Below are 16,451 nucleotides of genomic sequence, written 5' to 3' on the forward strand. Positions count from 1 at the left end.
AGTTAATTAACAGGTATTTTAAGATCTGCTTCTCTTCCATTACCTAGATATTAAGAGATAAAGAAGCTTTAAAACCATACATCCATATTCTCCTTTACCCTACAATTCTGATTGGTAAACTTTTTGTTGTTTTTTTTTCCATTTTTGGACATTGGTATTTGGTATTTGGTATTTTGGTATTTGGAGTTCTCGGGGCAAGGATCAGATCTGAGGTGCAGTTGTGACCTCAGCCACGGCTACAGCAATGCCAGCTCTTTAACCCACTGTGCAGGGCCAGGGATCAAACCCCCATCCCAGCACTGGCAAGACACTGCTAATCCCACTGCACCACAAGAGGAGCTCACTGATTGGTAATTTAGCCAATTGCCAAAACATATAATCATACCACTGAAAACATTTAAGATTCTAGATAAAAATGTGTCCTATTTTGTAACTGTACACAGAAAGCATTCAACTGAAACTCTAATAGTGCAAACTTTATCCACAATAACAAAGAGCGTAAGATTATTCAAGCTAAATCATAAACTAGCTTTGCCGCATTACCTTTTTCACTTAAAAAAAAAATTAAACCATGATTCTTTTTATTAGGAATATAATTTTTATATGATTTTTATTTTTTCCATTATAGTTGGTTAGGAATATAATTTTAGGGAAGGCTCATTTACCAAGTTGGGAAATCAAAGAGCCAAGATTTTATCTGTACTCAAAAGTAATTAAGTTTTTCCCTCAGAGTACTCTGAAAAGTCTTAAGTAAAACACTTTACCTTCTACTCTAGAGCAGATTACAGAAACAAAATTGTTTTTTCATAGTCTTAAGTATTTTAAATACAAGACTTTGCTTAGCATTCAGTGTAGCTGTAATTTTTAAAACGTGATTTAAGAAAATAAAGACATCTGGAGTTCCCGTCGTGGCGCAATGGTTAATGAATCCGACTAGGAACCATGAGGTTGCGGGTTCGGTCCCTGCCCTTGCTCAGTGGGTTAACGATCTGGCGTTGCTATGAGCTGTGGTGTAGGTTGCAGACACGGCTCGGATCCCGCGTTGCTGTGGCTCTGGCATAGGCCAGTGGCTACAGCTCCGATTCAACCCCTAGCCTGGGACCCTCCCTATGCCGTGGGAGTGGCCCAAGAAATGGCAACAACAACAACAACAACAGCAACAACAGCAACAACAAAAAAAAAAAAAGAAAGAAAATAAAGACATCATATACAGAATCATGTACAGGAACTGTTCAATACTAGAAGCTGAGGAGCCAGAGGTGAAGAAAGCTAGGGTAAAGGGCTAAGTTCCCCAGTGGTCCTGTGAAGAACTGTAGTGGTCTTTGCACTTAAAAAAGAAATATCTTTTCCTTTTTTTTTTTTTTTTCTATAAAAGGCAGAATGGTTTTTGTGCTTTCAATGACCTCCCAGCTCAGAGAATAAAAGAAATATAAAGAACTCTGGATGCTACAAGGAAAGGGTTGTGGTGGTACAGGAGAAGATGCAAGAAGATAAAAAGTAAGGGCTACTCTTGTCTTCCACATTATGTGTCTACAATCAAGCGAATGCCTTAGCCTCTTTTGAGATGGCAAGAAAAAACACATGCTCCCAATTCAAATTAATAGGGTTTATGAATTTTTTTTTTTCTTTTTAGGGCCACACCTGTGGCATACGTAAGTTCCCAGGCTGAGGGTCGAATCAGAGTTGCACCCGCCAGCCTACACCACAGAGACTGCAACGCCAGATCCTAGCTGCATCTGTAACCTAAACCACAGCCTGCAGCAACACCAGATCCTTAACCCATTGTGCAAGGTCAGGGATCAAACCCACATCCTTATGGATACTAGTCTGGTTCTTAACCCACTAAACTACAGTGGGAACTCCCAAGGATAATATCTTAAAATTGTGAATTACTACTTATGGTTCAAGTCCGTTCTGTATTTTCCTATTTAGGCTAAAATTTGGCAAATGGACTGGAATATCAAAATACTATGAAGAAGAGCAAATTTCCTATTTTATTCTCCAGTTAGTGATTAAGAACACTCCCAGAGAGTGAGTAAAGTAGGGTGAAGGACCTCCTAGAAGGACTTGAGAGTAAAGGTAAAAGTAGAAAATAAAAAGGAGAGGGGAAAAACCAACAAAGAAGACTCTCTTCTTCCCAATTCCAGCAGTTCATTCAATTCTTATGTTAGAAGGAAAAGGGAGGGTAAGCAAAGTAGTACAGAAATGGCAAATAATACTTTACATAGACTGTAAATAATGCATAACACTATTTAAACTGTTCTCTCAAAAGAGAAAGTTACATCCAAAGGAGTATCAGGCTATAATCAAGTGACTACTGCAACTTCTCTGCTGTCAGGGCTAATCCTCCCCTACCTTTCTCTGCCTATCTATGACAATCATAAGAAATCCACAAAATTATAAATCCTCAGATCAGTTTGCTTCTCCCCAACTTCTAGCTGTATCCACATAGGTGTCAAATGGAGACTATATGAGGCCATCTCATGAGCATGTGGCCAATTACAGATTTCTACAAATATCTACATGAATCTCAAACTGTTCATATCTCGAAAACCCCACTCCTTGCTTTCCTTCATACCCATCAAATTACTGAATGCTTGATCCTGCTAATTTTCTTCAAGTTTTGTGTTCATTCCAAATACTCTACTTATAGGTAGGCACGCAGTTTACATCTATCTGTATTTCAAGTAAAGCAGAACAGTAAAAGAGATTCTACTTATAATTAACTCAATCAGGTTGCTTCCTCATTCCCAAGAGGTAGAACAGGTCTAGACAATCATGAAATGTTAATACTTAGAACTGTTAAAAAAACAATACATCACCACAAGTCTCTTCAATCATAACTCTCAGTAAACCTTTTCAAATTTCCTTTTGATACCAGCAGCAGGATTTTTTTCTTAGGAGAACATCCTGCTTGCTTTCTTAATTATTTTTAATTTGTCACATCCAAAAGAGATAACCATTAGAAATTTAAAAGATGAAGCAAGTACTTTAGGAAAGGTCAGAGGGTAAAGCAGCTGCACTAATTTTCTTTTTGACTTTTTTCTGGCACATTTTTCTTTTTTACCAGATGTATCAGTTATAGTTTTACTTTTAAATTACATTTTGTTTTTTAAAATATGCACCAACCAGATTTATATCATGATTATACAGAGATGACACAGCATAAGTTAAAAGAACACATAATACTTCACTTTATTTACTCTGTGTGATCACAAATCCTAATTTAATATTATTTGACATTGCAAGCACTAATAATATCAACTAATTTAATTATAATGTTTTGCTGACATTTCAATCTCTCACAAACTAAAAAAGTTCATCTGCTCCTGAGAAACTATGTTACAGGTTTGCATCTAAAAAGAGTAATTACTTCTAGCTAAGTGGAGATTGTAGGGAGGCTCCAGAATAGGAGGTAGAAGAGGAAAAACTAGGAGAATTTCCCAATTTCTCATGAATTGGGTTGACAATGCAGTTTCAACACTTTGCTTGAGATAAAATCTTAAAGATTAGATTCATCTGTATTTAACTAAAATCACCAAAAAATATGCCAGAATAAAAAACAATTCACTTCCAATTATCCATATTCCTGACCCCCTCATTCAGTTGCAATATTCAACACCATGAGGAAATCCTCAATACTTAAAAAAAAAAAAAAAAAAAAATCACAGGAGTTCCCATCATGGCACAGCAGAAACAAATCCGACTAGGAACCATGAGGTTGTGGGTTCAATCCCTGGCCTTACTCAGTGGGTTAAGGATCCAGCATTGCCGTGAGCTGTTGTGTAGGTTGCAGATGTGGCTCGGATCTGGCATCGCTGTGGCTCTGGCGTAGGCTGGCAGCTGTAGCTTCAATTAGACCCCTAGCCTAACCTCCATATGCCACGGGTGTGGCCCTAAAAAGCAAATAAATAAATAAATAAATCACAGATCACTAAATTAGGCCACTTTTGCAGGGGGAACAAGAATGACTTACTTAGTATATAAAATTTATCAGTTTTTTTTTTTTCCTCCTGAAGGAACCAAAGTTTTTAAAAATTACAAACTCAGGAACCACATACCTGGTCATGGTAGCTGGTACTAGAAGTACTATTTGCTCCACAAGGTGCTTGTACTTGTGGAGGTCTTTCCACAGGGCAAGTGGGATCACTAAAGGAGGGAGAAACTGGGACAGCTGGGTGGGTAGTATGATGATGGTGGTGATGATGCTGAAAATGGTGGCCATGCTGCTGAAAGCAACTTGTGTGTGGATGTCCTAATGCATGGTGATTCTGCGATGACCCTCCACATGGTGAGTGCTGGGGACAGCAAGAAGGTAACCTTGGCATTGCAGGAGGGCCAGTTTCCGTTACAGCACTAGATGCAGTTCTCCTTGAGTCATCTTGAAATGAAAAAATGCACAGATCAAATATCACTGTGTAAAAAACATGTACTATTTTATATATGTGTATATATGTATAAATAAGCAAATAATAAGAAATGCTTAGTAAATTCAAATATCTGCAAATAATAATGTGATACAGTCATATTCTTAACACACGTATAATTTCAGGCAGTGATCTTCACTGAGATTTTCCTGAAAGCCTTAATCTTTAGGAGTCTTGTATTTACCATGATATTTAAATATGGCAAAAGATCATCTTTTCCTAGGTCATAATAAATGATTAGTTTTAGGAGTTCCCATCATGTCTCAGTGCAAACAATGTGACTAGCACCCATGAGGATGCAGGTTCAATCCCTGGCCTTGCACAGTGGGTTAAGGATCCAGTGTTGCTGTGACCCATGGTGTAGGTCACAGATGTGGCTGCATTACTGTAGCTGTGGCAGAGGCCGGTGGCTACAGCTCTGATTCAACCCCTAGCCTGGGAACATCCATATGCCTGCCCCAAGTATGGCCCTAAAAATAAAAATAAAATAAAAATAAATTACAAAAAAAAAAGATTAAATAAATAATTAGTTTTATTTTTTAATTTTTCTGTCTTTTTGCCTTTTCTAGGGCCGCTTCCCGCGGCATATGGAAGTTCCCAGGCTAGGGGTCTAATCGGAGCTGTAGCTGCTGGCCTACACCACAGCTCATGGCAACACCGGATCCTTAGTCCACTGAGCAAGGCCAGGGATCGAACACGCAACCTCATGGTTCCTAGTCGAATTCGTTAACCACTGCACTATGACAGGAACTCCAATAAATTATTAGTTTTAAATTGAAATTTAACAACTCTAAAATGCCACGTAAGTCCCTTCCATTAAATGCATCAAGCGAAGTTTCGTCTCCTGAACTCTATGAGCCTCTACTACTACAAATCATTCCTATATAATGAAGACTACTATGCACTCTTTAAATTTTTTAAAATGATTTTTATTTTTTTCCATTATAGCTGGTTTACATACTTCTTAGAACACAACCACCCAACTCGGAGCATATTTAGATGTTTCACTAATTTCCAATATCTTTTCCATTCCTCTGGTCACTCAACTTGGACACAACAGAACATAAGAAATGGTAAGACTCTACTATGTGAAAATTTAAAGGTCTCTTAAAATAAACTAGTGACTCAGTGTTGAACAGGGGGGAAAAGAAACATGGAGTCAGATGGGCCTGAATTCTAATCCTAAGCCTGTCTAACCGTGAGCAATGTGACCTTAGCAAAGTTATTTAACCTCATTCTTACCTATTAAATGTAGCAATAATTGCCTTGCATGGTTGTTGTTAGAAAACATGATAATCTTTTAGGTATGAAACATCTGAGTCCTGGTTATGCTCTCTGTCACATGTCTGGAATTATTTTGATAGCATGTTTTTCCATGCCAGAAGAACAGCAGAAGTGCCCCCAGAAGATCTATCCTGTTTCAAACTCCTCTAAAAAAGGGCGCCCTTTCCTCAAACTACATAGAAATTTCATAAAACAGATAAAAATGGAAATAATTTATTTTAAAATTGTTAGAGTTAAATTAGAAGAGTTAAAAACCCAAACTCCATTCTTCCTTTCCACTTTACCCACCTGACTCCTGAGACATCTCCTCAGAATCCTTAGGATTCTGGACTACCACAGTTCTAGCTTTATTTCTAGAGTAACCAATACCAGGGAGATCCTGCTCTAACTTAGCTCACAGGTCATAGCTATTCTCTTTTGGGCCAATATATCAATTAAGAATCTTCTGGTTATTTATAAATAATACAAAATTCCAACCAAGACTGGCTAAAACAATAAAGGGAACTTAAATTTTGATGAAGTCTAATTTGCCTTTATTTTTCTTTTGTTGCTTGTATTTTTGGAGTCAGCCATTTAATTCTCCCCAGTCTCTTTCAGTTGAGCTACAATAGCTTGGTAGCAAATAGCACACAGACTCAAATATGAAGTCATAGTCCAATTCTAACTGGGACTACTTTGTTCACATATGATGTTTACTCTAAGAATACACTCTTGCTAACATAGCTAAAAATCTTAAAAACAATTCTTTTTCCAAGAGCCCCCCCCCCTTTTTTTTTTAACACACCTCCTGTAGAAGTACCAGTCATAATATTGCTTGTAAGAGTAGCTGAAGTCTCTGACACTGTGGAGGGTTGGCTACTAGTGACAGCTGAAGCAGTATCAGAGGCCTGCTCAGAGGTAGATGGATTTGAATTATTAATGGAAGCGCTTGTGGTTTGTGATTCCATTCTTGAAGAAGTGGTTGGTACTACAGTAGGTTCTACAAAATACAAAATGTTTATTTAGCATTTCTAAACAAATTAGGTAATGAGTTATATTAAGAGCTATACATTTTATGATAATTAATAAGGCAAACTTAAAATATGAACCCTCTAAAAAGTACAATATATAGCTAAAAAAAGCCTTCATAAAGTTAAACTGTCAACATTAAAATATGTTACTGTTATTGCAAAAAAACCCTAATACATATATGCTTATTCCAATAATTCAGAGGATTAACATAGTTTTTCGGGGTAACTACGTGACTTTCCTGACCACAAAGAAAAAAAAAAAAGTGAAAGTCCCTCTGCTGTGTTTATACACACTGTTACAGGTTGTTAGAATAGTATTACTAACTGTACTTTCTCTGGATTTCTCTGTAGATTTTAGAGTCTGATAGCTTGGAGAGCAGTTCTGATTTCACCATTGACAGTGTGATCAAGGATAAATTAATTAGGCACTCTTCATTTCTTCATCTGTAGAAGTGGAAAGGTACAGAATCTTCTTCATAGAACTGTTGTTGGGATGAACAGACCTCACATATATAAAGTACTTTATATGATGCTTTACCAACAGTCATTTAATAAACATTAGATTTCTTTTTCACATGCCTTTTTTATGTTCCTCTCCTCAAACTTTCGCAAGAATTCATCAGTACTTTCTAATAAAAATTAAAGTTTTGCAGTAGAAATTAAAAGAAATTTCAGGCAGAACTTATAAATGAGTTACATTTTAGACTCTGAGTGGAAACGAACCCAACTAGTACCCACGAGGACGTGGGTTTGATCCCTGGCCTCTCTCAGCGGGTTAAGGATCTGGGGTTGCTGTGAGCTGTGGTGTAGGTCATAGACTGGGTCGGATCTGGTGTTGCTATGGCTGTGGCACAGGCTGGCAGCTGCAGCTCCGATTCAACCCCTAGCCTGGGAACTTCCATATGGCAAAAGTGCAGCCCTAAAAAGAAAAAAAGAAAGAAATCTGTCCAAAGCATAGTCACAATAATTAGACCTGAAAATAAGTGACTCCGTTTTTTCGTTTTTGTGTAGGTTTTTTTTTTGCATTTTAGGGCCGCACCTTTGGCATATGGAAGTTCCCAGGCTGGAGCTGCAGCTGCTGGCCTACACCATAGCCACAGCCACACCAGATCCTTAACCCACTGAACTAGGCCAAGGATCGAACTTGCATCCTCATGGATACTAGTTGGGTTCGTTACTGCTGAGCCACAATGGGAAGTCCCAGAAGCGACTCTTTAAATGTGATACGGATTGAGAGGACAAGCTTTTCTGAACAATGCAGCACAGCAGGCTGATTCCTGAAACAAAAATTATACTTGTTAGTCTATACGGTACACTGTACTTTGGATGCTTAAAAAAATATATTTGCCTAGGCATATTAAGGAAAGGGAGTAACCTCTATTTGCAGTTTATCTCAGTTTACCTATCTCAGCAGTATTGACATTTTTAGCTGAATTATTCTTTGTTGGGGATGGGAACAGGATGGGGTGGGCTGCCCTTTGCATTGTAGGACATTTAGGAGCACTCCTGGTCTCTACCTCTTAGATGTTAGTAGCTCTCTTCCCCAACTGTGGGAACCAAAACTGTCTGCAGGTATTGCCAAATGTCTCCAGGGGCATAAAATGGCTGCCAAGTAAGAACTGCTGGTTTAAATGAAATACTTAAGTTTTGGATTTATTTTTAATAAGATGGAAGCTTCCACTAAGAGAAACCAGTAGGAAGAAGGGGGCATCTATTGATCACTGGAATACTTTTAAACAAAATGTTAAAGTTTTCTGGTTGAACTAATTCTGGTGGGTTAAATGGCTACTCTGCCACCTTTTTCTACTTTACTGGATGGTAGGTGTTATGTGGGAAAACACACTCAAAGTTTCCAAAATAATCAACCAATATTTAATTAACTGAGTAATCTTTAATTAATCTCATATTAACCACTGTCTCGCAGATAATTTATGGTGCTCTAAAATAAAAACTGAGACATTGTTGAATAAAATGCAGACAAGAGGAGTAAATTATCTCTTCAAAAGAATCTTAATTCCAAAGGACTGGTGCTATGAAAGTTATGATCATCCAAAATGCAAATAGCTGATATAAGAGCTTACTGCACAAGGCCCCTAACTCTTTCTACCTACTGAATATATCCTTTTTCCAACTGACAGCTAACACTAAAAGCTAATAAATTCATATATGGCTTGCTGTTTCCTTAAGGAAATTATGATTGATCATTTCCTTCTAGAATGTAACTAGTAGTGTCTGAAGATAAGTCTCAATATCAGGGAAAATTCATGTATGTATTCATATATTCATATTTGCTACCACTTTCCCTAACCTGTATTTTCCAAGGCTAACTTTGTTTTCACAGTTATTTGCGTGCAACTGTAAGCCAAAACAAGACACTAAAGCTGAGCAAAACAAAAGGTAACTGTAATATTACAATGAAGGATAACATAACTTTTATTTATTTATTTATTTATTTATTTATTTATTTATTTGTCTTTTTTTTGCTATTCTTGGGCCGCTCCCACGGCATATGGAGGTTCCCAGGCTAGGGGTCAAATCGGAGCTGTAGCCACCGGCCTACGCCAGAGCCACAGCAACGCGGGATCCGAGCCGCGTCTGCGACCTACACCACAGCTCATGGCAACGCCGGATCGTCAACCCACTGAGCAAGGGCAGGGACCGAACCCGCAACCTCATGGTTCCTAGTCGGATTCGTTAACCACTGCGCCACGACGGGAACTCCAGGATAACATAACTTTTAAAAGCAAATTCAACATCTCAAATAACCAGATTAACCATCTAATTCAGTTACATTGCTTTTCTGTTCTGTGTTTTAAAAGTATTGTTTCTATCTTTCATAGTAAAGTTAAAGTATGACAACAGTATTACAAATGAAAGTAATATGTAAGTCTGAGAATATATCAGACTACCACTTGTAAAAATATGCTTTTTTCAGAGAAAGTAACTACTAAGCAATGAAATAATATCCAGAAAGAATTTTTAGACACAATTTACAATCTGAAGGTTATTATATTACTTGAAAAATAACATTAGGATATCTGACAACTTCCCTGTAATTTAATATTATGTTACCATTAACCAGCAATAGGAGTTTCTAGCATATTGATATTTTATCCTATCAAATTCTCTGCTTAATTCTACACTACTAGTATTCCAACTCACCATCTTCATCAACAGTAAGGTCCACAACTTCTGCTGCATTCTGCCTCAAGGGCTGGATAACAGTAGAAATCCTACTGCGGTTTCGTGGCTCCTGTGGCCTACTTGTATGAGAACTTGAACCTTGGCTCCAGTGAGATCTGGAGTGGCCAAGGGTCGAACGAGACCTTAAGGAACAACAATATCAAATTAGTAAACATGAAAAACAAGCAAAATTTTTAGTCAACTAAGAAGTGGGCCGCACATGCAGCACATGGAAGTACCCAGGCTAGGGGTTGAAAGCTGCAACTACTGGCCTACACCACAGCCACAGCAACATGGGATCTGAGCTGCATCTGCAACCTATACTGCCACTCATGGCAACACCAGATCCTTAACCCACTTAGTGGTACCAGGGATTGAACCCACATCCTCATGGATACTAGTTGGGTTCATTAATGCTGAGCCACAATGGGATCCTACCTAATAAATTATAAGGCTATCTTACAAAGTAAGTAATGAAATTCTCCATGCAAAAGTAACCCAAACTAATAATCGTAATTAAAAATTATGACTAGCATAATGGCTACCTCTCAATAAACATTTGATGAATTAAATATTCAACAAATGTCTACCAACTGACCTGGAAATGAAAAATGATATATTAGACCACTCATTGGTATAAAATACAGGATCCTATTAAAAAATGCTCCTTTCTTTTCAATGGTTATTTTGAATATTCACCTGGGTTATAATCAATTATTTACATTTTACGGAAATAAATTATTTAAAATTATTCCCCATAGATACAGTAGCAAAAATATCAACGCCCTAAACATTTAGTAATATCCACATGATCTATGTTTAGTCCAAATTGGATTTGCAAAGCACGGCTTTGGGAGTTCCAAACCAGGCTGAGTGTCCTAAAAGAGATTCAAAGCACCAGAGACATTTCTTGCAATCACGAGAGGTAAAGACAGTCGTAGCTAAATTACTAGTTTGTCAGCTATTAAAAAACACCATTTGAGCCACGTTACGCTTTTAAGGTATGTAGTCACAAGGCTTCAACATCGAAAGTTTTACCATATTTTAATTATGTATATTGTAATAAATTACTTACAGGCATACATTTTATTTTTAAAAAATTTAAAGGATTCCTTATAATGATGTGGACTAAGGGAACAGAGGGATATAGTATGTAGAAAATGCAGTCCTAAGGCTCTAGGAGAGAAAAATAAATGTTTTAAAAAGCTGCAGCTTATGAAGATGGTTTTTCTCTCGCCCAAGCTGAATGTAAAACTGCTTATAAGTTTATTTTCAGCATGTATGGAAAGAACAAGCCAGATCCACTAACATACAGTAATCAGGGGTATGAGCTTGACCATTGAGAAAAGAATTCCAAAGTTCAAACTGGCCTGAAAATAGCCTCGGCATGTACAGAGACTAAAAGTTTAGAAAGAAGTTCAAATTCTAAAATGAAATTTTCTGAAGTGGTACACCCACCATGTAAAACAGTATGACAGTACTTCAAAAAACTAAATATAAAACCACCATATGACATAGCAATCCCATTCTTTTTTTTTTTTTTTTTGTCTTTTTGCCATTTCTTGGGCCGCTCCTGCGGCATATGGAGGTTTCCGGGCTAGGGGTTGAATCGGAACTGTAGCTACCAGCCTACGCCAGAGACATAGCAACGCAGGATCCGAGCCACGTCTGCGACCTACACCACAGCTCAGGGCAACGCCGGAACCTTGACCCACTCAGCAAAGGCAGAGATCGAACCCGCAACCTCATGGTTCCTAGTCGGATTCATTAACCACTGCGCCATGACGGGAACTCCAGCAATCCCATTCTTGAGCATATATCCAGAAAAAACTTTCCTTGAAAAAGACACATCCACCCCTATGTTCACTGCAGCACTACTCACAATAGCCAAGACATGCAAACAACTCAAATGTCCATCACAGATGATTGGATTAGGAAGTTGTGGTATATACACACAATGGAATACTACTCAGCCATAAAAAAGAACAATGCTATTTGAACAACATGGATGGAACTAGAGACTCTCATACTAAGTGAAGTAAGTCGGAAAGAGAAAGACAAATACCACAGGATACCACTTATACTGGAATCTAACATATGGCACAAATGAACTTTTCAAAAGAAAAGAAAATCACAGACATGAAGAACAGACTTGGGGTTGCCAAGATGTAGGGGGAGGGAGTGGGGTGGACTGAGAATTTGGGGTTAATAGATGTAAACCATTGCCTTTGGAGTGGATAAGCAATGAGATCCTGCTGTATAGCACTGGGAACGATATCTAGTCACTTAGTATGGAACACGATGGAGGATAACGTGAGAAAAGAATGTATATATGTATGAGTGACTGGGTCACTTTGCTGTACAACGGAAAACTGACAGAACACTGTAAACCAGCTATAATGGAAAAAATAAAAAACATTAAAAAATAAAATAGGAGTTCCCGTCATGGCACAGTGGTTAACGAATCCAACTAGGAACCATGAGGTTGCGGGTTCGATCCCTGCCCTTGCTCAGTGGGTTAAAGATCCGGCGTTGCCATGAGCTGTGGTGTAGGTCGCAGACATGGCTCGGATCCTGCGTTGCTGTGGCTCTGGCGTAGGCTGGTGGCTACAGCTCCGATTCAACCCCTAGCCTGGGAACCTCCATATACCGCGGGAGTGGCCCAAGAAAAGGCAAAAAAGATAAATAAATAAATAAATAAATAAATGTGGAAAGATCATGGTCAATTTAAAAAAAATAATAAAAATAAAATAAAATAAAATGAAATTTTCAAGTAATAGGAATATAGAGGTTAAAGCCTAATACAGTAAAACAAACATACCAGCATTATTCCAGCAAGAACTGTATAGATTAAGGCACGAGAGTAAACAAATGTTTCAAGATGAAATGGTTTTAGATAAGGAGAAAGACCATTTAAAATTCTTAAGAAACCAAGAATTTTTTTTTTTTTTTTTTGTCTTTTTCCAGGACTGCACTCGTGGCTTATGGAGGTTCCCAGGCCAGGGGTCCAATTGGAGCTGCAGCTGCCAGCCCGTGTCAGAGCCACAGCAACACAGGATCCGAGCCACATCTGCGACCTACACCACAGCTCATGGCAGTGCTGGATCCCCAACCCACCAAGCGAGGCCAGGGATCGAACCCACAATCTCATGGTTCCTAGTCAGATTCGTTAACCACTGAGCCATGACAGGAACTCCACAGTGTGTCTTCTTCAAGATCACTATCACTATGGTAAATGCATCTCCTTGACCATTAAGCATCTTCATGACATGAAAGCTCTCTGGTTCCACAGGGGAAAAGAGAGCAGTTCTCTTTCTCCTGAACCACTTCAACAACAGCCAATCAGTGTTGAACCAAAGGCACTATGGCAGTCACAGGATAACTGTGGCATATACCGTGAACTATCAATTTTCCTCAGAGTCCAGGAAAATCACTGAAAATTTAAAACAATTATGGACATATTATAGAGTGCTCTCTTCCGTGATATTAAAAGTAGTACGCCAATGGGCAAGTAGAGAAGCATATTCTAGGTATGTTTGTAACATGCTTCTGAAGCAAGAATGTCTTTTTAAAAAATCAGTAACAAATTAAAATTAAGCAAATACATTTCTAAATTCATTACAGCACAAAAATTACAATGCATCAATAGATTAGTTTGGTGTATCAAATGAAAGAGAGGAATACTTTACTTCTTCCCTTACCAACATTTGTAATCAACTAAAGCACATGGTAAATATAGTATTAGGGTCTCTCTCTGTCTTTTTTTTTTTTTCTTGGTCAAAGTGATTTTCAAAAGGGCAATGCCATTTCTACTTATTTATCAAAACGAATGAGGATTTTTCATTTAAGGGCTTACATAATATTAAAAGTGAAGGTTAAAAAAAATGCAAAAAAATACGTTTCCTACTAGGTTGTCCTAACATAATAACACAAATGTCACTGGTACTGATGAGATATCAATATCAGATCCCAATATTTAAGTACTATTCACATCTAAATTCCAAAGGAGTTTGTGAACTCTCTGAAATTGAGTTTGAAAACTCAGTTTTGTAAAACACCATGTAAAACTGCTGTTTACCAAGAGCAATGACTATTTTTTTTGGCTGCACTTGTGGCACGTGGAAGTTCCTGGGCCAGGGATCAAATCCATGCCATAGGAGCAACCCAAGCCACAGCAGTGACAACACTGAATCCTTAACCCACTGTGCCACCAGGGAACTCCCTACACTTACTGTATACTTGGGGTGCTTAAAAAAAATACTGATCCCTAAGATTCTGGATCAGCTGGACTATGATCCAGAATATATTTTATAATCTGTGTAGATGACTCTAATGCAGCTTAATCTGACAACCACTAATCCAGTTGCTATAACATACTCGAACTAGGTCAAAAAAAAAATGCAAATACTTGTAGCATAAATATGTCTAAATATTTATATATGAATATAAATATACACATAAATAATTTTTTTGAGAGTTAAGTTTTATTTGGGGTAAAATAAGGTCTACAGCCTGGGAGGAAGCATTTCAGACAGCTCTGAAAAAAATCACTCCAAAGAGGAAGGGTATGGTCTATATATGATTTTGGTGAAATGGAGAGGTCCATGCAAGCAAGCACACATTTTGGAGAAGGTCACTGCTAGTTTTGTGAAGGTTAGTGCTAGTCACAAGGAGCAGACATCATGAAGGATTTTAGTGCTTTTCTAGATATGAGGAGATGCCAGAACTGGACTCATAAAATCTTCTCCTGACAATACCTATCTGAAGATGTGTTCTGTCAGTTTTTCCAGAGCACAGAGTGCCTCACTCCTACTCTTCACCCTGAGCTTCTTTCAGGGTGTGCTAAGGGTCAGGAGCTGCAGTGACTCGTGATTTAATCTATGCAGAGGCATATGGCAAGTGCCAATTTCCAGTTCACACTGTTTGTGACCTGATGGAATGCAGAACTTGTTACAACCCATTTGTTTTGCGTCCTCACGGTGTTTCCTCATCAAAGACAACAGTGGCCTGAACTCACAGCAGGGCAGCCTGGGCCCAGCTGACAGTTCTTTGGAAGGGTACATGTGAAGTATAAACGCAGTGCCACTTATACAAAGGGAGCACCAGGACACAAATATTTATATTTTAAATTTCAAACATACAACTAGGAATTAAAATCTTACCGATAGCTTTCCCCAACTGTTACTATCTCCACTTCACTGTCAGTTGAGGTAACATTAATTTCTTCATTGGCAGTGACCTGGGGAGTGGAGGAAGCTTCTATCACCACAACATCTTCATCAATACTTCCTGAAAACAAAAAGCAAAAACATTTAGAGGGCATATGCCTGTCAGCTAATTTACAGACAATTATTTTTATTTTGACTTTGAATATTGCAATCCATTATAAAAGTAGAAAATCACATCTGCCGAAGTTTTTTTTTTTTTTGTCTTTTCTAGGGCCACTCCTTCAGCATATGGAGGTTTCCAGGCTAGGGGTCTAATCAGAGCTGTAGCCACCTGCCTATACCACAGCCACAGCAACTTGGGGTCCGAGCCGCATCTGCGACCTACACCACAGCTCACGGCAATGCCGGATCCTTAACCTGCTGAGCAAGGCCAGGGATCAAACCCGCAACCTCATGGTTCCTAGTCGGATTCGTTAATCACTTCGCCACAACAAGAACTCCTGCCAAACTTTTTAAAACCAGAGCTTACCACACATAGTGAAATCAGTACTTATTCACTTAATGTGCACATACTCATGATTACTTCCTCTTATGATTTTTGTTTCTTCTTTAAAAACTTTTAGTGGTTTCCATATGAATTTGTATAATCTTATATTGAGATAGTAACACTAATATCTAAAAGTACTGATATAAAATTTTATGTAAGATATTTACATACTATATTAACTCTTTAATATTGAAAATAAAAGATACTATGCTCACTGTATGTTTTCTTCGTTTTTTTTTAATGTGATATGCTATTTTTTTTAAGAAACACAGTAGACTTTTAGTTTTGTGCTATAAAATGTGTTAATATTTTTGTATGTGTTTTTTTATATAATAGCCTAAGTTTGGAAAGTGCTTCGTATTTAGAAGATGGTACATATTTGGTTCAATGTGTTTCCTTAATTATTTACCTTATCTAGAACTAATTTTTATTTATGGCACTAGATAATTTATTATAAATAGAATCTGGCCCTGCTAAGTGAAACAACCCGAGGCACACACAAAAAGAGTGTATGATTCCACTTATGTGAAGTATTTAAAGTAGTCAAATTCATAGAGAAAGTGAAATGGTGGTTACCAGGATTGTGAGGAAGGGAGAAAGGGAGCTGTGTAATGAGTATGGAGTTTTAGATTGCAAGAAAAAGTTCTGTAGATTTGTTTCACAGCCATGCGACTATTCTTCTTTAAAAAAAATTTTTTTTTTTTTTTTTCTTTTTAGGGCCATACCCAAGCATATGGAGGTTCCCAGGCTAGGGGTCAAATCAGAGCTATTTGTAGGCCTACGCCACAGACACAGCAACACAGGATCTGAGCCGCATCTGTGCCCTACACCA

The 16,451-nt window shown here is 37.9% G+C and overlaps 1 protein-coding gene across 9 annotated transcripts in view; it reads right to left on the reverse strand.

The window, feature by feature from the left end:
* RNF111 (ring finger protein 111) overlaps positions 1-16,451 on the reverse strand; it is a 98,404-nt gene that overhangs the window by 21,317 nt on the left and 60,636 nt on the right. For all 9 annotated transcript variants that reach the window (XM_047766238.1, XM_047766237.1, XM_047766232.1 and 6 more), the window contains exons 3-6: positions 15,067-15,193; positions 9,884-10,047; positions 6,496-6,690; positions 4,062-4,381 (exon numbers count right to left, since the gene is read on the reverse strand). In XM_047766238.1, the coding sequence (XP_047622194.1) occupies positions 4,062-4,381; positions 6,496-6,690; positions 9,884-10,047; positions 15,067-15,193 (806 nt within the window). The remainder of the gene's footprint in view (positions 1-4,061; positions 4,382-6,495; positions 6,691-9,883; positions 10,048-15,066; positions 15,194-16,451) is intronic.

The sequence above is a fragment of the Phacochoerus africanus genome, chromosome 2, assembly GCF_016906955.1.
Source record: "Phacochoerus africanus isolate WHEZ1 chromosome 2, ROS_Pafr_v1, whole genome shotgun sequence".
Classification (NCBI taxonomy): Eukaryota; Metazoa; Chordata; class Mammalia; order Artiodactyla; family Suidae; genus Phacochoerus; species Phacochoerus africanus.